Source organism: Balaenoptera acutorostrata, unplaced genomic scaffold (assembly GCF_949987535.1).
Source record: "Balaenoptera acutorostrata unplaced genomic scaffold, mBalAcu1.1 scaffold_1280, whole genome shotgun sequence".
NCBI classification, from domain to species: Eukaryota; Metazoa; Chordata; class Mammalia; order Artiodactyla; family Balaenopteridae; genus Balaenoptera; species Balaenoptera acutorostrata.
Window position 1 is genome coordinate 25,886 of NW_026646390.1, and position 26,601 is coordinate 52,486.

The window sequence follows — 26,601 nt, forward strand, 5'->3', positions numbered from 1 at the left end:
TAGGAACCCCTTTCCCCACCCAGAGAGGGAGGGGAAGCTTTGTGTTTGCAGATCACAGTGAGAAGGGGGGGGGGGGCCAGGGGCCGCAGAGGTCGGGTGTAAGGTCGGACTTTGAGGTGTAATCAGATTGTGAGCGGCTTAGAAAGAGGGGCGGACGGGCTGGCAGTTAACGTGGCAGACACTGGCTCTCTGGGCAGGAGGATGGCGGGGCGGATGGTGCAGCAGGTCCCTGGGGCTTTACTCCGGTCCCCATCTCACCCTCAGCAGAAGGAGAACTCAGAGGGAAAGTTTCCAAACTCGCCTGAGAAGCTGAGTGATGGGATGAATGAAAAATTGATGTGGGTCATAAATATTGTAGGAGAGAATGCACCAGATTCCCTTAAGGGTAAAGTTCAGGGAGAAACCTACTGCTGCGGAGGAAAGGGGTTCCGTGGGGGAGAGAGGGGGAGGGAGGGGGATGCCCATCGGGGGTCCCGCGGTGCCACTCCCAGTATCCGGGGCCCCCGGGTCCTTGGAGAAGCTGCTGCTGCTCAGCGATGCTCCTGATGGAACAGAACGGCCAGTGTCCATTTGGTGAAGGGCATGGGGGCAGAGATGCTCCGTCTCCCTCAGCCTCAAGGCTGCTGCCCTGGATTCCTTTCAGCTTCCTCAAGGGGCGATGCAGATGTGACCCCAGAGAAGCTGAGGTCTCTGCTGAGCTCGCTGATGCTGGCTGACACTGGATAGCCCTCCTTTTCCACCAGCCCCACAAGCTCTTCCTCACAAGGCTCTCCATGGGGTCTGGGCGGAGTCCACAAGTCTCTGTGACCCTAGGTGGTCCCCTAGAGGTCAGAGTTCCGGGGCTCTGAGTCATTTTTCTGGTTGCCTCTTTGCTCCACATGCACCTCGGAGCACTGGTGCAAAGATCTTGGTGATGAGTCTTTGCATCCAAATACCTGCTGGTGAACTTTCTTCCGAGAAGGAGCACAGACAGTGAAAGGAGGGAGGCGGAGCCTTAATGCTGGCTCAGGGGGTCAGCCCCCCTGCCCGCATCCCCAGTGGCTTCTCATCACCTGTCTCTGGCGGTTTATTTCAGGAACACTTGAGATGGGCGTGTAGTGTGAGGGGAATAGTTACAAGCCACCAAGGCAGGGGTGGGGAGCGAGAACAGTCTTGCTGGGTGGTGGGCTGATAAACGTTCACCAGCTCTTGGGGGTAGGGGTAAGGGAGGCACCTTGACTGGCAACGTCTGCTGATTTCTGTGTGTTAACACTCTCACTGTGAGCCAGGTCATGTCAGCAACAGGATGCCAGGCGGCTAACACAGTTCCCCAAGATGTAGCAATAGACTCACCCAAGCTGGTAGGCACATGCCTGGCCCCACTGTCTTTGGAAGCTTAGAAACCTGAGTTGCCATCGTGCTTTCTACCATCAGCCACAGCGAGACTGGGTATCTTGCCTCCCTGTCCCTCAGGTGGCCAAGAGTTTGCCTTTCTCTGGACCCACGGTAGGTTATCATGGTAGAAATTAGAAACTGGAAAGCCAGGGGAGCTTTGGAGAGTCCCTCTGGGCTCACTGACTGCTGATGGCATCGGAATCAGATGCAGGAAGGAGGGAGGGGCTGGTAGGAACCCCTGCAGTTGCCCCCGAGACTGAGGGATGGGCTGGCTGGCAACTGGTCCAGCTCTCCCTGCCTACCAGGGGTGTCGTTGGCAGTGCCTCCCACTGGCTGAAAGGTTTCTGATACCCCTGCCAGCCCTCTGAGTCTGTGTTGATGACAGCTACCACCTACCCAGCTCCATTACGGGTCAAGCACTGTGCTGGCTGCAATGTAGACCTCATCTCAGTCAGTCTCACAGCCACCCTAGGAGGTAAGCGTGATCTTGACCCCCACTTTACACACAGAAACCGAGGCTTGGATTAAATAACGTGCCCAAGGTGATACAGTTGGTAAGTAGCAGAGCTGGTTCTGTTTGACAAGAGCTGGGGGGAGTCAGCGCTGGGGGGGAGGGGCGGGGGAGGGGGAGCGGGAAGCCGGACTGGGGCCAGCTGCCCTGTCCCTCCCGGCCCCATCCTGTGGCAGCCAGGTGGGCGGCGGCATCTGTTGGCAGCTCTGGGTCAGGGGCGTCCACTGGCTCCCCCGGCAGGTCTTGGTGGGAGGGCGAGTCAGGCACTCTGTTCCCAGGAGGAGATGGCGGATCTTAGGCTTAATGATGGGCCTGCAGTACTGGCAAAGCGGGGATCACTCTGCCTGCTGGGAAATGTCCTAAGGAACCCAGCTGAGCTGCAGTTACGGAGGTAGATTTCCTGCTCTTTTCCACATCTCATGATTAATCCAGAAGCCTGAGCAGCGTGTGTGATGAGGCTCAGCAAAGTGGCTGTGGGCATCTCCAGCCTCCTTTGCAAGCCCCGCTTTTCCTCTGGAGTAGGTGCCCTGGAATCTGGGCCAGCCGTACACATTTCAGCAACTCGATTACAAGAGACAGAAGAGGCCGGGTGTGTGGCACCAATAAAACCGCACACACCCTGTACTTCTCTCTGCCTGTTGCTGGTTTGTGCATTTCCCCACCACACCTCCCGAGAGCAGTTTGTTTCCCGGAAGCAGCAGAAGAGAGGTCGGGAGAAGGAGATGCCTTATTGTTGTGAACGTGATGGACGTGGTGGCACCACAGGGGACTGGACACCAAGGCAAAGACTCCAGTGTCTGATGAACTTACTGGTTGAACTTAACCGCTTACTGGTCTTTGGCAGGTAATCAGCTTCTAAGAGTCTCTGTTTCTTCATCTGTAAAATTGGATCACGGTACCTGCACTCATTGATTTAACAAATAATATAAACATATAAATCCATACTCTGGCGTATTCTAGGTGCTGGAAATCAAGCAGTAAACAGAACAGTCTCTCCTCTTCGGATGTTAATAGTCTAACATGGGAAGATGGAAAACGGCAATGACATCTGTGTCAGGTGGTTATGATACTTAGAAGAAAAATAAAGCCGGGCTGAGGGGTAGGGGAGACAGTGTATGCATGTGGGGATGACGTTTCTTAAAGGACAGTCAAGGAAGGCATCTTTGATAAGATGATACTTAAACAGACCCTGGACGAAAATGAGGTGCCATATAGATGTGCAGGTACGGCAAAGAGCGAGTTCAAAGGTGCTGGAGTGGGAGAGTGCTTGGCAAGTTCAAGGAGCATGAAGAAGCTCTGTGTGGCTGGAGGGGTGGGAAAGTGGGGGTCAAGGAGAAGAGGGCAGAGAGGGTGTGTGTGTGTGTGTGTGTGTGTGTGTGTGTGTGTGTGTGTGTGTGTGTGCACGCAGGGGCTGGTTGGATCATACAGCCTGGCAGGGTTACTGTAAGTGAGATGGGAAACAACTGGTGGCCTTGAGCAGAGAAATGACCTGATGTATATTTTAGAAAGACCACTCTGGTTGTTCAGTGGAAAGTAGCTTTTAAGACTGTAAGCTCGGTGCTCTGTGACCACCTAGAAGGGTGGGATGGGGGGGAAGAGGGAGGGGATATATGTATACCTATAGCTGATTCACTTCATTGTACAGCAGAAACTAACACAACATTGTAAAGCAATTATACTCCAATAAAAACAACAACAACACTGTAAGTGGAGAAGCCAAAAGACCAGGTCGGAGGTGACTGCATCTCCAGGTGAGAGAGGAAGAGAGCTTGGATTTCAGCAGTGGTCGTGGTGATAAGTGACCGTCAGAATCTGGAAATATTCTGTAGGTAGAACCTGTAGGATGAGCTAGTGTGAGGGGTGGGTTGGGTGAATAGTGAGACACAAAGAGACACCTCGAGATTTTGTCCTGAGATTGGGATTGACACGTACACACTACTGTGTATAAAATAGGTAACTAATAAGGACCTACTGTATAGCACAGGGAACTCTACTCAATACTCTATAATGGCCTGTACGGGAAAAGAGTCTAAGAAAGAGCAGATATACGTATCTGTATAACTGATTTCATTTTGCTGTAAGCCTGCAACTAACACAACATTGTAAATCAACTCTACTCCAATAAAAATTTAAGAAAAAAGAAACAACACTTTTGCAATAAAAAAAAAGATTTTGTCCTGAACGATGGGTAAACTGGAGTTGTCACATATTGAAACGGAGAACTGGGTGAAAGGAGAACCCTTTGGTTGTGGGGTGCAGGAACCAAGAATTTGGCTTCAGGCGCATTAAGCAGCAGTAGTCTGTTGGATACCCAAGTGGAGGTGATGGGTAGACAGAGGCGTGTGAGCATCCGGGGCCCCGGGAGAGGCCGGGGCTGGGATACGATCATCAGTGTGTAGTTCATTAACAATCTTGGGGCTGCATGAGATCATCAAGGGAGTGAGTGAGGGTGGAGAAGAGGAGTGGGTGGGACATTCCAAGGTTTAAAAGTCAGAAAAATGAGACAGAACCAGCATGAGAATCAAGAGAGCCTGCTTAAGACGGGACAGAGTACAGAGTGGGTGCTCAGTAAATCACAGCCACTGCCATCACCATGACCATCGGTATTTTCATGGTCAGAGTACGGAGAAGTGAAGTTTGAAGCCAAAATAGCAAGAGTTCAGGAGGACGCACTTCATCTACTTTTTCCTCTTTTCCTTCCCTTTCCTCTGGTTGTGCATCAACCGTGGTCTCAGACTTCCAGCTACTTACTAGAAATAAAACAAAACCATACAAAACTTCTGGGCACCTTACAAGCCCACAACTCAGTTCAAGATATTCAAGAAGAGCTGAGGTCTTTGGGTTGTTGGTAGGGTGAGTAATCGCTGAACAGAGTCTGGGAACTGGATGTGACTTTCTCCTCTTACCAACTCACTATATGACCTCAGGCAAGTCCGTCCCTGCCTCAGTCCTGGAGGAGGATAGAGACTTCCATTCAGGGGAGAATACTGATTAGCTCACCAAGTTTCCTACTTGGATGGCATCTCTGCCATTTGCTTTTCTCCTCTCCAAAGCATATAGATCCTATCCTCAATTATTAAAGCAAGATAACAGTGCTTTTGATTTCCCTCTGAGAGTCTAACCTCGAATTGTGGGCTGTTTAGTACTTACAAAGTCTGGGAGAGGAGTGCCCTTTAGGAGTGACCATCCAAGGTCCCCCGCCCCATCCACCCCTGTAGGCAGTCTGAGGCAGATGCCTCTCACTGGTCTACCAGAAGGCCAATGACTTGAACCATATTAGTTTATTTCCTTGTATAATTATCTTCACTGAATTGCATTTTAGGAATCATGCCCTTGGCTTTCATTAAACATCCTTGAAACAGTCATGCAAAGTTCACTGCTGCATTTGCACGAGAACTACTGTTGCAGACACGACCTATACGCTTCTGGAAAAGACTTCCTGAGTGTTTTTGTGAAGCACAAGTCTGCGGGATATTAATAAAAATTTCATTATGGGAAAAGTTGAGTGAGTTTGGGAAAAAACCCAGGTGTCTTTCTTAAAGGTTATCTAAGAGGCTTTACTAACAAAAAGTACAGTGGGTCCTTAGAAAGAGGATAAACTGCAAGATTTCCCATTTTGTCGACCCTTAGAATCCTGTTTTGGTGGTGCAGCTCTTGGGATCAGTGCTCTGAGCACCCAGCAGAAGAGGCTCTGAATGCTTCGGGCTCAGTTAGTCAAGCACCGTGAGCTGCAACAGGGAACATACAGACAGGAGGCCAGGTAAGCAAGTGACAGGGGAGCCTGCAGGGGGATGAGCAGCGAATGGGCAGCTGGCTCTTCCGTGCACAGCGATCCTGGGTGCCTGGGGTCCCAAGAGGCTTTGCAACGTCCTGGCTGCATCAGATATTAACTTTGCTATTCATGGAGTTAGGGGTCCTAGTCTCAAATATATCCCTCAGTGACCCTCCTGTACAACAACACACAGAGTTAAAAGATTTTAAAAAATAATCCATTGTTAGGAAAAGGACACAGAGACATGTGCTGTGTTTACAGTTTCATGGGCGAGATGGGGAGGAATGCCACTCGCTCCGACAGCTCACTACCTAGGAAGACCACTGAGAGTCTCTCCCCTCCTCTCCCGCAGCTGGAGTCTCTCTCTTTCACTTCCTGACGTGCACACCCCGTCAACCCTCAAATTTCAGCCTCCGAAGCGCCGAGAAAGCCCCTTGGGGAATACTCTGCTCCTCCCTTTCACTGGGCAGAGCGACCAGCACAGGTGTGTGTGCAGACTGCCTGCCCTCCTATCCATGCAAGGTGCATTATTTAGAGGCTAATGATTTCATTGTAAAGTGGGAAGTGAAATATGTTTCGCTAAAGCTTCCAAAGCGAGGGAGGAAGGAGGGAGGAAGAGGGTAGGTCAATGGGTAAATATGATTGCCTGATGGTCTGGGTCCAGCCATCTTCCTAAGGCTGTATCTTTAACTGGGAGGTACAGCAAGATGATCGATAGCACAAGCAACCTTAGGAGAACCACACCGGCCAGCCCGGATCAGCAGAGTCTGTGTGGTGAGATTTAAGGGGGTGCTTAGTTGGCCCTCCAGCTGCAAGTGTTTGCCAGATGACTTGTAACTTCACCACTGGAGCCAAATTCCTTTGACTCTTAGGGCTCTTTCTGCATTCAAGAGCCCTTGGAAATGAGAAATCCCTGAAATGGGTTGTCCCCTGCTGTCAGCTAACCCTGACGCTCAGGAGTAGAGTTGGGAGTAACGGGACGCCGTGTACCCGGGGTCCTTCCTGGGCGTGTGTAACTCTGAGGCTAAGACAGTGAGACTGGCAGTTTAAGAAGCACCTCCAGGACCATGTCACCTACTGGCAGGCGGAGTAAGGACCCTGCAAGGTGGACAGACATACCTCTTCTCTTATCATTTGAGGGTTTGAGAGAAGAGGCACCGGGAGTTTAGCCTGAGCCCTTCCCACAGGTCTAGAGGTGGGAAGAGAGAGGGATGGGCTTTGACCCTGGACGGCTCCTCCCTCCAGGCCAAGACCCTGGAGGAGGTTTAGTTTGTATCTTCAGAGGGGATGGGGTGCCCAGGCAGGTGACTGAAGACTTTATCTCCGAAGGACCCAGCATTAGAGAGCTGAACAGCCCCAGACCCCGCAGGCCGGGAGAGCTTCTGGGCATCCTTCCGTGGGGGTCCCATCACCTCCCTGCTGGAGGCAGACTGGGTACCAGGACTCTGCGGTGAAGCCGACTGGGGAGCAGCTTCCTCCAGCCTCTCCAAGCACAGACGTCAGCGGCGAGGCTCAGACTTGGTGGCTGTGCTCTGTCTCTGCACAGGCTTGTGTACGCGCAGCGGGGGACCCACGCAGGGGACCGGGGTGGGGAAGCACACAGGAGGCAAGTGCAGAGTGGCGGCAAGTGGCGGTGGTGATGCTGGGGCAGTGCGAGCGGACAGTGGCTCTCCTGGAGGCTCCACCCCTCGGCGGGCTGGCGTGGGACCTGGGAACGGACAGTCCACGTGGAGGGGCAGCTACTCAGGGCTGCCCTGCGGGGGGCGGGGGGGGGCGGTGCTGTCAGGCGGGGGCTGCCTTCAGGGTGGAGTTGTAGCAGAGAAGTGGGGTCACCCCTCTTGGAAGCTTTGAGAATGCGTATGAGGAGGGAGCTGCGAACGGAATCCGGAAAAGGTAAGGAGTGCCAGCTTGGTGGAGTTGGGTGCTGGCAGGACTCGCCTTGGAGTCGTGGGAGCGTTCCCAGGAACATCCAGGGGATCGGCACCGGGGCCCCAGTGGTCCCACAGGCCTCCTGAGGCTGGCTGTGCTGTGCTGAAGCCCATATCAAGGGCCCTGGGGATGGCAGCAGAGGCCAGCATGGTTGAGGGTCCCCCGCACCCACCTCATCTCTGCAGGGACCACAGAACTGCACGCACCGGGGGTGTTCTTCACCTGCTCACAAAAGAGCCGGGTCATTGCATGCAGCAGGAAAGGCTTGACGGGGGGTGACGGGAGGAAGGGCAGGAGCAGAGATTTTCCATCTTGATGGTTTTGTTCAAGGCCAGCCCAGAAGCAGCTGCCGTTGGCTTCATTTATCCAAAGGGCACGGCGAGTGACCCTCTACAACCCAGGGATCCTGAAATATTTAGAAGCTCTAATGTTTGGGTGGGAAGAGAACCTCTTTTGGATGAGAAGCTCAATTATTGAGGAAGGGAGAGCTCCCGTTGTCTGGGGCGTAGGGGGGGGGCACCTTCCTGCTGCGTTGGCGGGGTGCCGGGCGCGGGGCACCCTGCCTGGGACACTTGCCCTGCTCTGTGGGTGAGGCCTCTCCCACAGTGCTGGGCTCTGGGGGACTTTTCTCGTGGCCAAACTCTTCGGGAAAGTGACACAACGGCCTATTTCTTCCAACAGCACCTCTGACTCAGCCTAGGGTATGGTTCGAGGTTGCATCTCTTGTAAACCCCCCTTCAGCTGCTGTCAAGGGCTGGCACCGGAGTTCTTGAATTTAGGCTGATGTGGGTCCTGCTAGAGCCTGCCGCCATCTGCACATGTCAACAAATGTGTATGCAGGTGTGGACCAGCTGGATCTCTCTCCTTCTCTGGGAAGCGTGGTTTTTAGCAGCGTCAGGCTGGGAAGACAGACATTTCATGAACCCTGAAGTCCTGTGCAGGCAGTTGTCACACAGTGTTCCACCAGCAGCCCACGGCCGGCACAGAACACTGCAAAGCTCCATCTAGCACAAGTGACCACGGGGAACGGGTTGAGACTCCTGCTGCATTGTACACGTCTCCTAAGGGAAGAACATCAAGAAAGATGAGCTCGCCGCGGAATTGGCGAACTGTGTGGAAGGGGCGGGATCTGTAGAGCTCAGCAGCGGCGAGCTCCTGTCATGGCTTGGCCAGTTCGGGTCTCCCCCTGTCACTTATGAGGGTGCGGCGATGTTTTCCCAGATGTGGTCCCCGTGTACAAAACAAAGAATCGCTTTGCACAAAGCCAGAAGGGATACATTGAAAGAATTATCAGAAGAGAATAATACATAGGAAATGTTTGTGCTCGCATGCAAGGAAACTTTGTGGGGTATCTGTGGCTGCCAAAGTGACATCTGGCAGGATTAACTGGATCACCAGAGCCAAACAATGAGGACTGGGAAGGCAGCAATAACTGTGAGGCCTGGGCCCATGTGGGGGCAAGATTTTGAGAATGACCACTTAGGTGACAAAGTGGGATTCCCACGAACCGCAGCTCTGGTTAGTTTCTGGTCTGGAGCCAGATCCTCTCTCTGATGCAGACGTGGGAGGACGGAGCGGCAAGAGCTGCCCAGCTGCTCATCTGGGAACTCATCCTCCAAGGGACTCTGTCCTTCGTTCTCCTCCCGTACCTGGAGGCGGCAGTCAGCGGGCAGCACCTCTCACAGCACCCCCACGTACACCTGCTCAGACCACCTGCTCAGAGCTACTCTTTTGCCCAGCCCAGCATACCTGTTCCACCTGTCTGAAGACCCGCCGCACGTTTCCTCGAAGCACACCCCAGAGCTCTTCGTCACTCCAGCCACGCCTCAGCAACTCCTCTATCAGTACCGGGTATATGGACACGTCCTCCAGCCCCTGTGGGAACCTGTGTGGCCGCCAGCCAGCCAGCTATTGGGCCTCAGACCTGTTCCCTGGTCCTGAGTCAGAACCAAAGCCCTATGTGTCCAGGGTCCACTGAACCCCAGCCCTGGTCAGATATGGAAAATGAAGACTTGCAGAGAGTAAATGATTCACTCCTGCTCTTCATCCTTCAAAGGAAGGCCCCAAAAGCGCCTCGACTATTCGTCAAAACTCATTGAATTGTACTGTTAAGAGCTATGCCTTTCACTGAATGCAATTTTTGCCTCCATTTATAAAGAGAAGAAAAGCTTTTTAAGAACTGGGTTGACCCCCCTGCATGCACAGACCCAGCTGCAGGCAGAGACGATGGTCAGCCCAGCCCAGACCTTGCGAAGAGTCTGCTCAGAGGCCGTGGGTCTGCTGGCACTGGGTGGGCGCAGGTGCTGGGCAGATGAGCTCTGTGTGGTGTTTTAGACAAATATGATGACCTAGAGTAGGGCCAAACAGACAGGAGAGCCCAGGAAGCAGACCCTGGGAGAGGGGAGATACCAGTTGGGCCAGCACACCTGAGGCTATGGTCAAGGCCATGAGGACCACAGTGTGGTGGGCACGGTGGCTGTGAAAGCCCCACTGCTGCCCAGCCAGCCCGAGACAAGCCATGGGGAAGCACTCACCGGCCAGCCCCGTCATAATCTCCGCCAATCCCGATGAACTTGCATCCAGTGACTGCCCTGATGTGGTCGAAGTGATCTGAAGAATGGGAAGTCAGCAGTGTGGGGCTTCCAGGGCAGGGGTGGGGGTGATGACTGGCCTCTGTTGATTCCCCTTTTTGCAGCCTGTAGGCCAACCAGTCCAGTTCCTTCGTGGCCTGGCACCGAGAGTACCAACTCGAGGGCCCTGAGGTTTGATCTGAAGTGATCCCAGCTGGCTCTAGACTGGACTTCAGATTTGGAGTGGACCCCAGAGCCCCCTGTTTGGGCCATTTCCCACCCACGATTCACCCTGCCTCCCAGTCTCCTTGAGAACCTGTGGGGGCTCCTTTCCCCGGGTGTGGAGGATGAGAGAGGAACAAGAGTACAACTGATGAAGACCCCAGAGACCTAAGGAGCTGTCCAGTCCCTTGGCCAGAGGTAGGGGCAGTGCGCTTTAGGAGCCCCTGCAGAGGCACAGATGGGCAGCGCCCGGGCTCTGTGTCTGACAGCCTCCCTGCTACCCATCAGTACCGCAGTTTTGATTCCGTGGCTCCAGTTCCACATGGCACCAAGGTGCTGTGTACCGTCCGTTATTGGGTGTTTGGGAGCTGTACCTATTGCCAACAGGTGGGTCAAACCACTGGGGCTCTTCTGAAGTCCTCCCCAAGTTTGGAGCCAGCTTCAGCTCCAAATCAGAGTTTTCAGAGAGCCCAGGGTGAGGCTCACCTGCCACAGTAGGCACGTTGGCTAACGGGTTGCACTGCAGCACCCGCACGGACAAGGGCACCATCGCGATGCCACCGTTCTTCTTCTGCAGGGGCGGACCGGTGGACAGTCAGCTTGGCCCCCAGCACAGCCAGCTGCCTGTTCCCTCTCTCGGCCTCTGTGAGGAAGGTGTTGAGGTCAGAGTCGTCTCCTCTCTGGGTTTGTGTGAATGGAGGAGCCGCAGCCCTGGTCTGGGTGGTGTCTTGGCCCTGGGTTTCCGGGTTTGGTGGAGTATCTTAGCACCTAGACCCCCACCTAGGGCTCAAGAGTTCAGGGGCTGTGGACCGTGGGTTTTGGGGGCAGAAGATATTTAACCTGGGGTTTGAGGAAATTGAGGGAGAAGAGGCTCAGGTTCAAGGGCTCCCGGTTTGAACCTCTTGCTTTAGGTGTGAGGGCCAGGGCAGTCTCTCACCAGAAGCTGCAGGGTAGCATCAGGATCATTCCGAGTGTTCTTGCACACACCCCGGGCAGCTGAGTGGGAGAAGATGACAGGTGCCTGTGACACTTCTAGGGCTCGCCGTGCCACAGCATCGAGACATGGGACAAGTCCACCATCATGCCCAGGCGGTTCATTTCTGCCACCACCTTCTGCAGGGACAGGATGGGGAGAGGGCATCAGGGCTGCATTTACCTTGTGTGCATTTATCTGTAGGGAACAGGCGGGGCTGTACATTCATGTGGGGCAGGGTATGGAACCCGGGTCCTTACCTCGCCCAAGCCGGTCAGCCGACTGACATTGCTGTAGAAGGGGTGGATACCCTTTGCTGAGCTCTGTGCCCTGCAGGATGGCCAGGAGGCAGTCTGACTGGTGGCCATGACTTGGCTACAAGAGCCTAGAAAGAGGTTCTGTCGAACCGTCTACACCTGCAACTCCCTGGTGCAAGAGGAGGGACCCAAACTGGGCTGTGCCTGGCAGTAGGAGGGCCCTTCTGGGGATTCAGTCTTGTTCTGCGAACCTCCATTCCCCTCCCCACCCCAGGTTCAGGGCCGGATCCCAGGGGTAAACTTGCTTTGGGCCCCAGCGTGATCTTGGGCAGATCCCTGCCTCACTGGGCCCTTACCATCTGCACTGCGCTCACCAGGGCGTGTTGCAGGTGTGGGTGAGTGTCACGTAGCGCACACCCAGCGCATAGAAGGTCCGCAAGATGGAGAGGCTACTGTCCAGTGAGTGGCCGCCCTCCACACCAATGAGGCAAGCCAACTTCCGGGTATTGTTGAGAGCTGGGGGCAGGTAGGTCAGATGATCATTTTCAGAGGCAGGGGTAGCTTACTGAAGTCCCTAGCACCTACCACCACCAGTCTGTTTACCTTTTTTTTTTTTTTTTTTTTTTGGTCGTGCCGCGCAGCACGGCATGAGGGCTCTTAGTTCCCCCACCGGGGATCAAACCCGAGCCCCCTGCAGTGGAAGCGTAGAGTCTTAACGTCTGGACTACCAGGCAAGTCCCCCGTCTACCTTTAAGTGAGGTCACAAGCTCCAGCTCAGAATAGGAGGCACACATGAGGCGGATGAGGTCAATTTGCTCCAGGGTGAGGCGCACAGCATCCCGTTCGTGGGTCTGGCATGGGACGTAGGCTGACCAGAACTGAGGGAAGGCCAGGGCTTGGTTTGGGCTTTGGAACTCCTTGGGCTTCTCATAGCCTCCTCAGCTGGCACAGCACTCACTGTGCCCAGAAGTCACATGGAATGCGTTGCTTTTTCTGTGGTACTCGGATGCCCGTCAGGTTGGCTCACTGTGACCCCTGTAGCCCCCAGCATCCATGGCATGGCACTTTCTAAGCCACTATGGTAACTTAGTTCCAGTGTGACTCACCTGTGGTCTCTGAGGCCCCCAAACTGCCCCACATTCCCCAGCAGCCATGGTGGCACCTTGTGTGTCCCTTTGGTACCTGGGCACCCACGAGACCGTCTTTCAGCCTGTCCAAGCTGGTCTGGCCATGGCTGAAATTGCACAGATTAACATCCTGGAGCCCATTGTAAAACTGCCTCAGGACCAGGGGCATGTCGTTGTGGCTGGAGGGAGGTCAAGGCAAATGGGTGGGCTCCTTAGGTCTTGGGATCAGGCAGGACACATTGCCTGGCCTGGGCCAGCCGGGGGGGGGGGATCCCCCACCTCACACTGTCACACAGACTATACTAGGAGCAGCTGAGGCCTGGGCTGAGGGGTTCCCACCAGGGAGGGGATGACAGAGAAGGGGAAGGGCATCCATAGATGATGGAGAGGACATCCAGGGGTGGTGTGAGGGAGCCTCCCCACTAGCTCTGCATGCTCCGGACCTCCTCCCCTGCCCAGGGCCAGGCTAGGCCCCCACCGGCCCCCGCCAACCCGCACACACTGCAGCCCCCCGTCCACAAGCGGGAAGTCTCGCCTCAGGGCCGGCGTGCGCTCCCGCGGACTCGGGGTGCTGGAGGTGCCCGGCGTGGTCCGGACGCGGGTTCCCGGCCGCAGCAGCAGACACAGCAGAGGCCGCTGGCTGAGTGCGCGGGGACCTTCGAGGCCCCCGGGCCGCAAGCTGCGCAGGGCCAGGCAGGTGGGCAGAGGCGGGTGTGAGAGGGGCGGGCGATGGGGTTGTGCCCGTCCACACAGGCCAGCCAGCGGCGCGGCCTCGCGAGGGGGGCGGGGTGAGGGAGGGGATACAGAGTCACAGGGCCCTGCGAGCCGTGTGCGGAGAGCCGCGATCCGCGAAGCCCGGCAGCCCCGGGGCGGCACTGCCCTCCCGCCCCCTGCTCCGAGGCAGCTCCCGCGGGCTAAGCTGGCCTCTGCTGAGAGCCCACTCGCCTCCCGTCGCGGGTTCCCTCCGCCCCTGCGCCTCTTCCCACTCCCACTGCTCCGAGGGGGCGCCCTAGGCTGCTCTCCCCCGCCTCTAACCTTCCTGGCCAAGCTGGGCCGCTTCTCTCAGAGGGCCACCTTCAGCCCGAGGCCTCCCGGGAGCACACCGCGTCCCCATCTGCTTGCAGCCGGCCCCGCCCACTCCGAGGGCTGCGTGCCAGTGTCTCTGCGGCCACAGGTGCTCTGGGCTCCCGGTTTCCCGGTATGGGGCCATGTGGGCTGGTGTGGGGGAAGAGAGAGTTTCTGGAAATGGGAGAACCTTGTGAGCTCTGGATTCAGGAAGGGGCCCTCTGCCCCCGACCTTCTCTCTCCACCTACTTGACTCCCCAACCTGCCTGACCAGTCTCTGGGGACTTCAACCAGCACCCGGGAACTCTCAGGAACCCCCCCCCCCCCGACTTCTGTCAGCCAGCCTCAGGAAAGAGTGCCCTCAGGAGCTGCTACACCTCCCCAGGGCCTGAAGAGAGGGACTTTTGGGATGTGAACTGAACCCCTTCTGGGGAGAGTCAACGACCCTTTTCCTCAACAGAGCAGGAACCCAGTCAGTAGGCTATTTGAGTGGAAGGAAATGAAGTCATTTCCATGGCAGCAGAGCCCCCATCGCAGCAACCTTCCTCCCAGGGCTGCTGGCCGACCTTCTGGCCAGGATCCCTCCTACCTCAGCATGGAAGGCCTGGCCTCGTGAAGAAGTATAGGTTCTGAGGAAAGACCTGGCACCTGGGCTCTGCTGCTACACTTGCCTTATCTCGTGGCCCTTGTGGCTCTAGCTTTCCCAGAAACCTCAAGGGCTAAGTGCCTGTGCTTGCTCAGAGGCCGCACGCCACTCCCCATTTCCAGCCTCAGGCCCTCCCCCTAGCTGCCTCCTCTGGGGACCCCCTCCCTCCAACACACACACACACACACACACCGATAGAGGGGATGTGCCTTCTCACAGAAGCTCAACCACTGAGATGCTTTAGGGACTGTGCCCAAACTCCTTCATCCCCAGCCTCTCCAGTTTTTGCTCTGATCCCTGGCACCCCCTGGAGCTGTTCCACCTTTGGCACCTTTCCTGGGTAGCAGGAGTGCCTAGCACAGGGGTAGTGACCTAAGTGTGAGCACTGGCGACCCTAGAAGTCTGTTACAGAAAAACATTGAGCAGTAAGGGACCCCCCTGGGGACAGAAAGGGCTGGGAATAAAGGAGCATGTGAACCTCGGGGCAGGGTGCGTGCTCCTTGACTCTCCATCCTGTTCTTGCTTCAGGGAGCAGGTCTTCCTGGGTCTCTCTATCCTGCCTCCTGAGACCCCAGGCAGGAGGCTCTTTGGGAAGCCACAGATTGCTGCTTTCAGTTTCAAAGAACCCAGCTCCCCCCTGGTTTGTGGTGGTGGCCGCTGACAATGGCTCAGAGCAGGAGCCCATGTGGTAGACTGCTAAGGCTTCTCTGCACCCTGTCTCTGCTCCTGCATTCTTCTCGGCTCGCAGAGTGCAGACTTTTCTGTCTTCAGCTGACAAAGGGGCCCGTGAGGATTGAGCAGAGGAACGTCCCGTTTTCTTCCAGGCCAGCTTCAGCCCTGGGATGTTCAGGGCAGACTGTCATTTCAAACCTCAGTTTCTGAGGCTCCTTGCTTTTGGCCATTTAGTGTGGCAGGAGGCTCCTGGCTGAGGAAGGCTCAAACGGAACGACGCAGGTTGTGATCTGTGGCAGTGGGCAGTGGGGGGACGGGGCGGGTCACTGCAGGAAGAGGCATTCGCTGCCTTAGGCAGTTAAACCATTGCCCTCTCTTCAGAGTGCCTCAGCCAGCAAGATGCTGTGGGGTCTACCTCCTGGCACCATGCTCCAGTCGCCGGATTTTGGGTCTGGGGTAACCCAGATCTTTGTGCGACTTTTCCGGAGAGTGCTTTCTCTTGGGAGCACGTCTGGGGACTGGCTTCTCTGCTTGCACCTTTGCTGGCGTGGCCAAAGGAACTGCTGCTGCAAAGAAAATCAGAACTCATCAGTCACTTCTGCTGTACACAGCCTCCTGCCAGAATTTCCCTCCCTCATGTCTCTCCCAGTTTCTGGCTGAAGACCTTTAATCGACTTGACATCCAAAACACAGCCTTGGCCCATCACCTCTGTGAGTCCCTAGAGAAGGGACACTGGCTGCAAAAGCAATTCCTAGAGCCTACGGCTGCAGCACATGAGGAAGTCTCTTCACCGTTTCCAGGGAAAACAGTAGAACCCGAAAGTCATTGCAACCGTGAGCCTCTCCATCTCTCCCTTCCACAACAGAGAAAACATTTCTTGCAGTCTGTCACTTCTGAGGCTTTAATGGAAATGTCTTTCAAGTTTTGGAAAAAAATAATCTAATATAAATTGGTGAAGAACCCCTCCCACCTTGGCAACCCCTCTTGGGCCTCATTTATACTGCCTGTTTCCACCACACTGAACTCTAGCCCTGTGATACTTTTATGTAGATTAGAACAAGGCCAAGTACTGAGGCAGAGTGATCAGGAGACTGAGAACCGCGTTCTGGGTACCAAGTCTAGGCTCACATCAACCCAGCCTCCTGGGACACCATCTCCTCAGCCCTCCAGTCTCATTAGCACTTCAACAGCCCTCTTGGTGCTTCCGGTCTTCCCATCAATATGGCACCACCCTCTCCCCTAGAAGTAAAAATCATTATAATCCTTCCTCTCTCCACCATGAAAGGATGAGATAAAGGCTCAGCAGCAGCCCCCGTGAAACACACGGTCACCACTGTGAAGAGGTGTTACTAAGACGATTTGGTCCGACTCAGAGAAGGAAAGAGACAACTCTGCCCTTAGGCTGATCAGGCCCACAGGAAGGAAGCACACTGGGGGCAGCCTTTGAGAGAGAGGCAATGCGAGAGAACCTTCTTTAGGAGGGGACTCCCTGTTGCCGACCTTGAGAAAGGAAGGATGGGACATTCGTTTACTGGGGCTGTTGCAGAGGGGATGTGCCCAGAGGTTGGGCCACCCTGCTTGAGAATCAAAGCACCTTGTAGTCCGAAGCTGCATGAATGCTCCAATCGCCGGATTTTGGGTCTGGGGCAACCCAGGTCTTCGTCTGACTCTTCCGGAACGCGCTTTCTCTTGGCAGCATGTCTAGGGACTGGCTTCTCTGCTTGCACCTTTGCTGGCGTGGCCAAAGGAACTGCTGCTGCAAAGAAAATCAGAACTCATCAGTCACTTCTGCTGTACAGTCTCCTGCCAGAATTTCCCTCTCTCATGTCTCTCCCAGTTTCTGGCTGAAGACCTTTAATCGACTTGACATCCAAAACAGCCTTGGCCCATCACCTCTCTGAGTCCCTAGAGAAGGGACACTGGCTGCAAAAGCAATTCCTAGAGCCTACGGCTGCAGCACATGAGGAAGTCTCTTCACCGTTTCCAGGGTAAACAGTAGACCCCGAAAGTCATTGCAACCGTGAGCCTCTCCATCTCTCCCTTCCACAACAGAGAAAACATTTCTTGCAGTCTGTCACTTCTGAGGCTTTAATGGAAATGTCTTTCAAGTTTTGGAAAAAAATAATCTAATATAAATTGGTGAAGAACCCCTCCCACCTTGGCAACCCCTCTTGGGCCCCATTTATACTGCCTGTTTCCACCACACTGAACTCTAGCCCTGTGATACTTTTATGTAGATTAGAACAAGGCCAAATACTGAGGCAGAGTGATCAGGAGACTGAGAACTGCGTTCTGGGTACCAAGTCTAGGCTCACATCAACCCAGCCTCCTGGGACATCAGCTCCTCAGCCCTCCAGTCTCATTAGCACTTCGACAGCCCTCTTGGTGCTTCCGGTCTTCCCATCAATATGGCACCACCCTCTCCCCTAGAAGTAAAAATCATTATAATCCTCCCTCTCCACCATGAAAGGATGAGATAAAGGCTCAGCAGCAGCCCCCGTGAAACACACGGTCACCACTGTGAAGAGGTGTTACTAAGACGATTTGGTCCGACTCAGAGAAGGGAAGAGACAACTCTGCCCTTAGGCTGATCAGGCCCACAGGTGGGAACCACACTGGGGGCAGCCTTTGAGAGAGTGGCAATGCGAGAGAACCTTCTTTAGGAGGGGACTCCCTGTTGTCGACCTTGAGAAAGTAAGGATGGGACATTTCGTTTACTGGGGCTGTTGCAGAGGGGATGTGCCCAGAGGTTGGGCCACCCTGCTTGAGAATCAAAGCACCTTGTAGTCCGAAGCTCCATGAATGCTCCAATCGCCGGATTTTGGGTCTGGGGCAACCCAGGTCTTCGTCTGACTCTTCCGGAGCGCGCTTTCTCTTGGGAGCATGTCTGGGGACTGGCTTCTCTGCTTCCACCTTTGCTGGCGTGGCCAAAGGAACATCCCCGTAGGCCCGGTAGCCACCAGCCAGGCAGTATGTCTCCCCATGCCAGCCCAACTGCGTTTCTCCACACCCTCGGTAGAGGACATGGTAGTGGCCAGGGGTAGGGGGAGAAACGGGAGCCATTGCTGCTGCAAAGAAAATCAGAACTGATCAGTCATTTCCGCTGTACACAGCCTCCTGCCAGAATTTCCCTCTCTCATGTCTCTCCCAGTTTCTGGCTGAAGACCTTTAATCGACTTGACATCCAAAACACAGCCTTGGCCCATCACCTCTATGAGTCCCTAGAAAAGGGACACTGGCTGCAAAAGCAGTTCCTAGAGCCTACGGCTGCAGCACATGAGGAAGTCTCTTCACCGTTTCCAGGGAAAACAGTAGAACCCGAAAGTCAGTGCAACCATGAGCCTCTCCATCTCTCCCTTCCACAACAGAGAAAACATTTCTTGCAGTCTGTCACTTCTGAGGCTTTAATGGAAATGTCTTTCAAGTTTTGGAAAAAAATAATCTAATATAAATTGGTGAAGAACCCCTCCCACCTTGGCAACCCCTCTTGGGCCCCATTTATACTGCCTGTTTCCACCACACTGAACTCTAGCCCTCTGATACTTTTATGTAGATTAGAACAAGGCCAAGTACTGAGGCAGAGTGACCAGGAGACTGAGAACCGCGTTCTGGGTACCAAGTCTAGGCTCACATCAACCCAGCCTCCTTGGACACCATCTCCTCAGCCCTCCAGTCTCATTAGCACTTCAACAGCCCTCTTGGTGCTTCCGGTCTTCCCATCAATATGGCACCACCCTCTCCCCTAGTACTCAGCAGCTCAGGATGGGATGTGTGTGAGGGCACCGATAGAGATGTCTCCACGACAGCACAGAGGTGCCTGGGTTTGAAGGTGTGTTTCAAGAGTGGCCCTCTTCCTCAAACTGCTCCATTTACCATTTGCCAACAAAAATGCACTTGTCTTTTGCTAAGAGGCCAATCAGGAAAGGGTCTGAATGGAAGCATCTGTAGCCCAAAGGGGAAGCTACATTTATAAAGATCAGGACCATCCTGCACACTTGTCCAGGGATGACCTTTCACTTGTCCTCAGCAGTGAGCACTGTGGGTCCCTGAAGGTGTCCCAGGTCACTGGTATTACTTACAGCTGGGAACGCGCTCAGGTATACGTAGTGGGCAAACCCCACAGGAACATGAGGCAGCCAGGTGAGGTTGTGTGGACACCATGCCTCCGGGCGGTCTCGGTGTACCTGCCGCACTGCCCACCCATGGAACAGAGCACAGGTCTGAGTTAATATAGACGATCCAGTCACACATTCTCACTCAGACAACCAAAGAGATTGGTATCTGGTGGAGAACTGTCAGGGAAGTTTCTCAGGGCAGCACGTTGGCAGTTACGCGGCCATGGAAACTGTTAGAAGGCCGGTGAGGTCATCACTACCCAGTGAGGTCATGATAAGGAACGTGTGACTTGGGGGTCAGGCTTCAGGAGGAGGGGCAGTTTTGTGGAGGAGATCAGGGGGGAGGCAGAGGTACTCTACCTGGCCCCTCACACCTGGGCCTCCCCACCCATGCCCTAGTCTAGCAGACACCCCACATGGGGCGTGCCGGTGGGCTGGCACAGCCCCAGGGGCCCCAGGAGGGCAAGAGAGACCCACTTTCTGAGATTGCCAGTGACACACCCATAGTCCGGATATTATCCGTAACGATTACTAAGGTGGTTTATCTCCCTCCACTTTTACTAAGAAAAGGAGTAAGTAATTGAAGACTCGAAGTCATTTTTACTGAGGTTCTTTGTTTTTTTTTTTTTTTTTTCTTCAAAATACTAAATGTAAAGTCTGCAGGGCGTATATAGGTGTTCAACTTTTTTCCAGATTTTATGTTTTTGGTGTTTTGTAAAAAATTTTTATTTATTATTTATTTATTATGTTTATTTTTGGCTGTGTTGGGTCTTCGTTTTTGTGTGAGGGCTTTCTCCAGTTGCGGCGAGTGGGGGCCACTCTTCATCGCGGTGCGCGGGCCTGTCACTATCGCGGCCTCTCTTGTTGCGGAGCAGAGGCTCCAGACGCTCAGGCTCAGTAGTTGTGGCTCACGGGCCCAGTTGCTCCGCGGCATGTGGGATCTTCCCAGACCAGGGCTCGAACCCGTGTCCCCTGCATTGGCAGGCAGATTCTCAACCACTGCGCCACCAGGGAAGCCCCTTTACTGAGGTTCTTAATACCTTCCTCACAAGGGTGGACAAAACTCTCAGCTTTTTGTATTGAGTGCAGATGTCTCTATTCTTGCCCATTTCAGAGTCCTCCTCACTCAAAATCTAGGTTTTGTCGATCTTTAGTACCCTGTCTCTCATCTCATCTCAGATTATTCTGTGGTAAGATGGTGCAAACTATGTATTTAATAACTGGAGAGAATTCAAGTCCCCGGAGCTGTTGTAGCTCAAAATTCTGTTTTTTGTTTTTTTGTTTTTTGTTTTCAAAATTCTGTTTTAAGTGGAGTCATTTTCTGTGCTTTCCTTTCATGCTGTCTGCAAAATGCCTGTTTCTGTCCTCCTTGAGATCCAGGTTTACAGCGCTCTCCTTTTTCTCATTCTGGGGTCTCTATGTTTGTGGCATCTCTGAGGGCCCATGTTCTGTTGAGGCTGAATTTGATACCTGGGGCGGGGGGGGGGGGGGAAGCAACTTCCAGATGGGTCAGCCTAGAAAAGGATCCCCCATCGTGTAGAAATTTAAAAACAGGCAAAATACCTGTCCTATCAGACACTATGATTTGCCCCCTCTGTCTGACGCAGCCCAGAGCTTCGTCATTTAATTCACACCTATCTACTGTGAAGGCCCAGCCAACAAGATCATTTTGGAGCCCTGAGTGGGTGCCCAGAATGGATGGGAGGGCTGAGGTAACCAGAACTCTGCCTTTTTTATGGAGAGGTGTTAGGGCATCTTCTTTTCAAAGTGACACATTCCCAACCCATCCAACTCACGTAGAGGAGCAAAACCACTGTCACCAGCCAAAGGGAGAAAAACATGGGGCTGCAGAGGAAGAGGGATCTTGTGGGGACTCTTGTATTATTCATCCACGTGCAAGTATGAGCTCCAGATTTGATAAGACATGCAGTCTGATCAAAAGTCATGCAATTAATGATTTCTTTCAAAAATCAAAGAACTCTTTGATTCTTCATTTTAATGTAACTTTCACCTCTTTTCTTTCCATGTCATAAAAGAGGCCTTGACTAAGCTAAACATGCTCTCTCTCCGTGCCTGCAATGTATCAGAAAGCATCCTCAGTTACTTTCACAGGCAGTGGAGAACTCCTTAATTTTTCTCTGACGACAAGAGCTCCCTTTGAGCCTGGGCCAGAGGTGAGCAAGATTCTGATTCTGGAAAGATGTAGAAAAATGAAGTTCCTTTTGCCAGAGGTTCTGGGTGAGCATTGTTGATGTATGACTGTTAGCAGTCTTACCCTCCTCCCACCTATTCTTCCTTTTCTGCATGGTGGACTGTCCTTTAGTTTTGGGGGTACAGTATTGGGGAAAAAAGGAAGGGGAGGCTAGAGGTAAGTAGGCTAGTGGCGGGGATTTTGTGCACGAATATTTGAAGAAGGAAGTGTGGGAGCAAGTGCTGTAGTAAGACGGGAAAGGGAGAATTTAAAAAAAAAAACCTGTGATCCATAAATCCCCTTCAAAGACTCTAAGCAAAGTACTTAAATTATTTTACAATTACTTTTTGGTTACTACTCTGCAGTATAAAACACAATAAGTTCACTTTTTATCGTGTCCCTGTGTCATTAGCATCATTTTAAAGACGTGTCTTAACGGCTGTATCGTGTACCATCCTTTATTTAACCAGCTCCCTTTTTTGGACAGTTAATTCAGTTATTTTGTTGTTTATATATATATATATATATATATATATATATATATATATATATATATATATATATATTATATTTATATATATATATTTATATATATATATTTATATATATATATTTATATATATATATTTATATATATATATATATATGATGGATATTTTTGTTTGTAATTCTGATTATGTCATTTTGTCAGTCAGGATAACTGATGGTAGCTGTACTAACAAACAACCTAAAATCTCAGTGGCTTAGCAGGTGTTGACTGAAAAAAATGCACAACTAAAAGTTGAGAATCATCTTTTTTTTGGTGGACTTGCTGAGGACTTAAGCCCGGGAGGCAGTGTCAGATCGCTCTGAGAGATTGCACTGAAGAGGGAAGGGAGGAACCAGGACATATAGGAGTTTTGCAAAAACAAAACAAAACAAAACGTTAAACCCCAAAACAACCAGGTAGTCGGAACATCAAAAGATTACTGTTAATGAAAGAAAAACCAGACATCTCAAGTCAATGAATTTAGCATTTTTCTGTGTATGGGAAGAGGCAGGAGTCTGGGCTCATTGGAATCCTTCCTTTGATGTGCATTTGAACTCTCTAGAGCCAGCATCCTGCTTTTCTCCATCCTGAATCCCCTCCGGGTGCACCATCGGGGATGGCTGCCATGGCTGATGATGGCTTGATGGCTGCAACACTCTGTTGACTGATAGGGCAGGCGACATTCTTCATCCATACAGGTTCAAGTTTTCTTACTTGCTCGATTTACTGGCTAGGGTTGGAGTGGGAGACTCTGTTCTTTGCAGATGTGAGGGACTCCGGGTCCTTCAACGTTGTGGCGTCACCTTCCTCAGGTCCTCCGAGCCCCGGCGCTGGAAGAAGGGAGCTTGGAGAAGGCACGCACGCTCTTGGCCTCTTCTGCCCAGAGAGGACAGAGCCACTTCTGCGCATGGTCCACTGGTCAGGGCTCGTTCCAGGGCCCCACCCAGAGGCAAGGGGGCTGTCGAAGGGAATCTGGATGCAGCAAAGAGAAAGGGCCAATGGGTATTGATTAACAACTAGCCAAGGTCCTACCTACCTACCAATTCACTGTCAGATCTTTAGAATACAAAGGGTTACATTCCTGCAATCCTCCTCTAATTCGAGACAATTCTCCATTCATATTCTCTTTTGCTTAGAGCAACCTTGAGCTGGGTCTTCCCAGGCTCTTCTTTCTACCCCTACAGGCTGTGGTCTCCTCGGAAGCTTTGGTGGGATGCAGGCAGCATCTGGGAGAAGGCGCCTCGGAACTCACGTGCCCGCGTTGCCCAGGACCCCAATTCCTTCCACCTCTCGGATGCTGCTTTCTTTTCCCAGGGACAGAGCCAAGCTGTAATTGACTCCTTGGGTATTTCAAAGTCCCTGATCCCAAGACTGAAGGATGACTGCCTGCTGTTGTGAAAGGTTACCAAATTATCAGGACCTCTGATTGGGAGGGACAGTGGGAAGAGGGGAGGTGGTGTCAGGGGAAAGGCACTGACATTTCAAACTCAGCTGGCGACTCCAGCCCCTGGTAATGGCTTTAGTAACTTCCCAGCTGATCCCTGTGATTGAGCATCAGGACCATTGAATGCTAATTGAGTTGAAAAGCTTCCCCCTCATGTGCTAAAACTCTCAGGCAGTAAAAGGCTTCTGACCATGTCTGGAGTTGCGTGCTGGGGACAATGTGGTGGGTTGCCTCTGTCTACACTTAACTGCTGTTCGTCTTCCCGGCTTGACGGGGTAGGGTTGCTGTACATACACAGACTTTAAAATTATTTTTAAATTATTTTTTTAAACTGAAGAATGGTTGATTTACATTGTTGGTGGTTTCAGGTGTACAGCAAAGTGATTCAGTTATGCATACACACATACATACGTATACATACATACGTATATATATATTCTTTTCCAGATTCTTTTTCATTATCGTTTATTGCAAGATATTGAGTAATATTGAGCACAGTAATACTGTGCTCTACAGTAGGACCCTGTTGTTCATCTATTTTACATATATCATATATCTGTGTGTCTCTGTTAATCCCACACTCCTAATTTATCCCTCCCCTCACCCTTTCCCCTTCGGTAACCGAAATTTTGTTTTCTGTGTCTGTGGGTCTATTTCTCAAACAGACTTTTTTTTTTTTTTTTTTTTTTTTTTAAAGCAGATTGCACCTTGCTGTGGCTGGATCAATACTCTGGAGTAAGCTGTTTGCCCTCAAAAACTGCTGGGGCCGCAGCCATGGAGCTGCAGGATCCCAACGGGGTCCTGACGTCCATCTGCTCTGTTTTTTTCAGGTGCGCTGAATCGACAGTCCTGAGTTTTGAAGTTTTCCTGGAGGGGACGTGAGGGGATTTCTCCAGGATCGATGGAACTCCTTTTGTGGTGCTTCAGTGCTTCCACCATGAAGCGCTCATTTCCCTATGCACGTCCCCCCGCCCCACCCCACTGTTTCCTTCACTCTCTCTCCTCCCACCCCCAATTCCCAGAAGAAGATCTAGGAATCAGGTCCAAACATAAGATCTTTGGAGAATCCTTGCGTGTGTTTTTTTAAATTTTTATTGGAGTATAGTTGATTTACAATGTTGTGTTAGTTCCGGGTGTACAGCAAAGTGAATCAGTTATACATAGACATATAATCCACTCTTTTTTAGACTCTTTTCCCATACAGGTCATTACAGAGTACTGAGTAGAGTTCCCTGTGCTATACAGTAGGTCCTGATTAGTAATCTAGTTTATAGGTAGTGTTGTGTATATGTCAATCCCAATCTCCCAATCTGTCCCTCTCCCCTCCCCACTTTCCCCCCCTGGTAACCATAAGTTTGTTTTCTACACTTCTGACTCTATTTCGAATCCTTGTGTTTTACTCTCGTCCTGAAACTAGGTAAAGCCTAGTCATCAATCAACAGGTGAGGAAGTAGAGCCAGGCATTGGTTGAGTGTTGATGTTTCTGGTACAAGCTGACTCTCCGCTCATCATCCCACACCTTCATCAGCCATCATCATGCTGTCTGTCACCTCCTCTTCTCTGAAGAAGGCCCGGGCCATCTTTTGAAAATACAAAGTCCAGCATTGAGACCCTCCCAACTGAGAGAGCAGGAAGGGCCAGGGCTGCTGAGGTGCTCCCTGAACCCCACTCAGGGGATCTGTGTTGTTCCCACCTGGGTGTATTGTGTGGACCCCTAAAATTCCTCCAAACCTCTGCCTCTGCGCTTCCAGATTGCCCCTGAAAGAAATGAACAATAATCATAATACCCACCACGTACTGACCGCTGGTCTCTTGAGGGCTGCCTTGCCATTGGACAACATTTGTTGAGCTCCTACTGTTTGCCAGACAGCGGGTACATGCTTTATGTGTGTTTAGCCCTTCTGACAACACTGTGATTTAGGACCTGTTAATATGTCTATTTTGCTGAAATGGAAACTGAGGTTCAGAGTGGTTAAATAACAAGGAAAAGTCCATGTTTTTACCCCCTACACTAATATATATGTATATTTGTGTATATATATTCTATACATGCATATTTAACATATATATGATGTTGACTGAAAAAAATGCACAACCTCAAAGTTGAGAAATATGTTTTATTGGGTGGGCAAAACTGAGGACTTAAGCCTGGGACACAGCCTCTCAGCTCTCTCTGAGGGACTGATCCAAAAAGGAGAGGAAGGAACCATCAACTATAGGAGTTTTTGCAACGAAGACCAGGTCATCGGAACATCGAAAGATTCCTGTTAATTAAAGAAAACCAGACATCTCGAGTTAATGAATTTTCAGTGTTTTTCTGTGTCTGGGAAGATGCAAAAGTCTGGGCTCACTGAAATCCTTCCTTTGATATGCACCTCAGCTATGTGGGCCAGTATCCTGTGCTTTCTCATCCTGAGTTCCCTCGGGGTGCACCATCAGGGGAGGCTGTGGCAGTTGACTGCTAGATGGTGGGCATCCTGTTTCCATCCTGAGTTTCCTCAGGGTTCACTCTTGGGGCGGCTATAATGTGATGGCTTGATGGCTGCAACATCCTTTGTTTACTGATACGGCAGGCAACATTTTTTCATTGACAATTATATATATACAATAGACACTGTTCGTGTTACATATATTATCTATTTTACGTGCTACGTGTTTTTTAGACTCTTTGCAAAAAAACCTTGCAAGGTAGGTGTTATTCTTTACATTTTGTGAAAAAGAAATTAAAGCCTCTAACAGGCTGAGAAATTTGTCATGTCACTACGTCACGATTAACAAGTCAGTGAACAAGATTTTGAATCCAAGTAATCCTTTTGTGAAAACAACCCCCCCCCCCCCCAAAAAGAAACTATGTTCTTTCCATGCTCCAAAATATATTTTGGTCAAGTGACTTAAGAAACTCTCCCTTAAGCTTGTCTAAAGCAGAAAATAAGACAACAGTGCTTTACTGGAAATTATCAAAAGGCAGGATCAAGCAGGAATAATGAAAGGGAGCCTGAGGTTTCGGGTGATGAACCCACTGGCTAAATAGGCCCCTGGAAACAGACCCACTTTTTTTTTTTTTTAATTAATTTGTATATTTGTTTATTGACTGTTTTCCTCCAATAGAATGTAATCTTTTTTTTTTAACATCTTTATTGGAGTATAATTGCTTTACAATGGTGTTAGTTTCTGCTTTATAACAAAGTGAATCAGCTATACAT

At 51.8% G+C, this 26,601-nt stretch overlaps 1 protein-coding gene and 1 pseudogene across 1 annotated transcript in view; one reads left to right on the top strand and one right to left on the bottom strand.

The window, feature by feature from the left end:
* Positions 1–24,467, top strand: part of LOC130706885 (homeobox protein cut-like 1) — a gene marked incomplete at its 5' end in the record, with an annotated part of 44,363 nt that extends 19,896 nt beyond the window's left edge. Inside the window, 2 exons of the mRNA XM_057539572.1 lie at positions 5,516–5,645; positions 24,229–24,467. Coding sequence (XP_057395555.1) covers positions 5,516–5,557 — 42 coding nt within the window. The remainder of the gene's footprint in view (positions 1–5,515; positions 5,646–24,228) is intronic.
* LOC130706886 (dipeptidase 2-like) lies at positions 8,302–24,978 on the bottom strand (annotated as a pseudogene).
* Between the last annotated feature and the right edge of the window lie 1,623 nt (positions 24,979–26,601).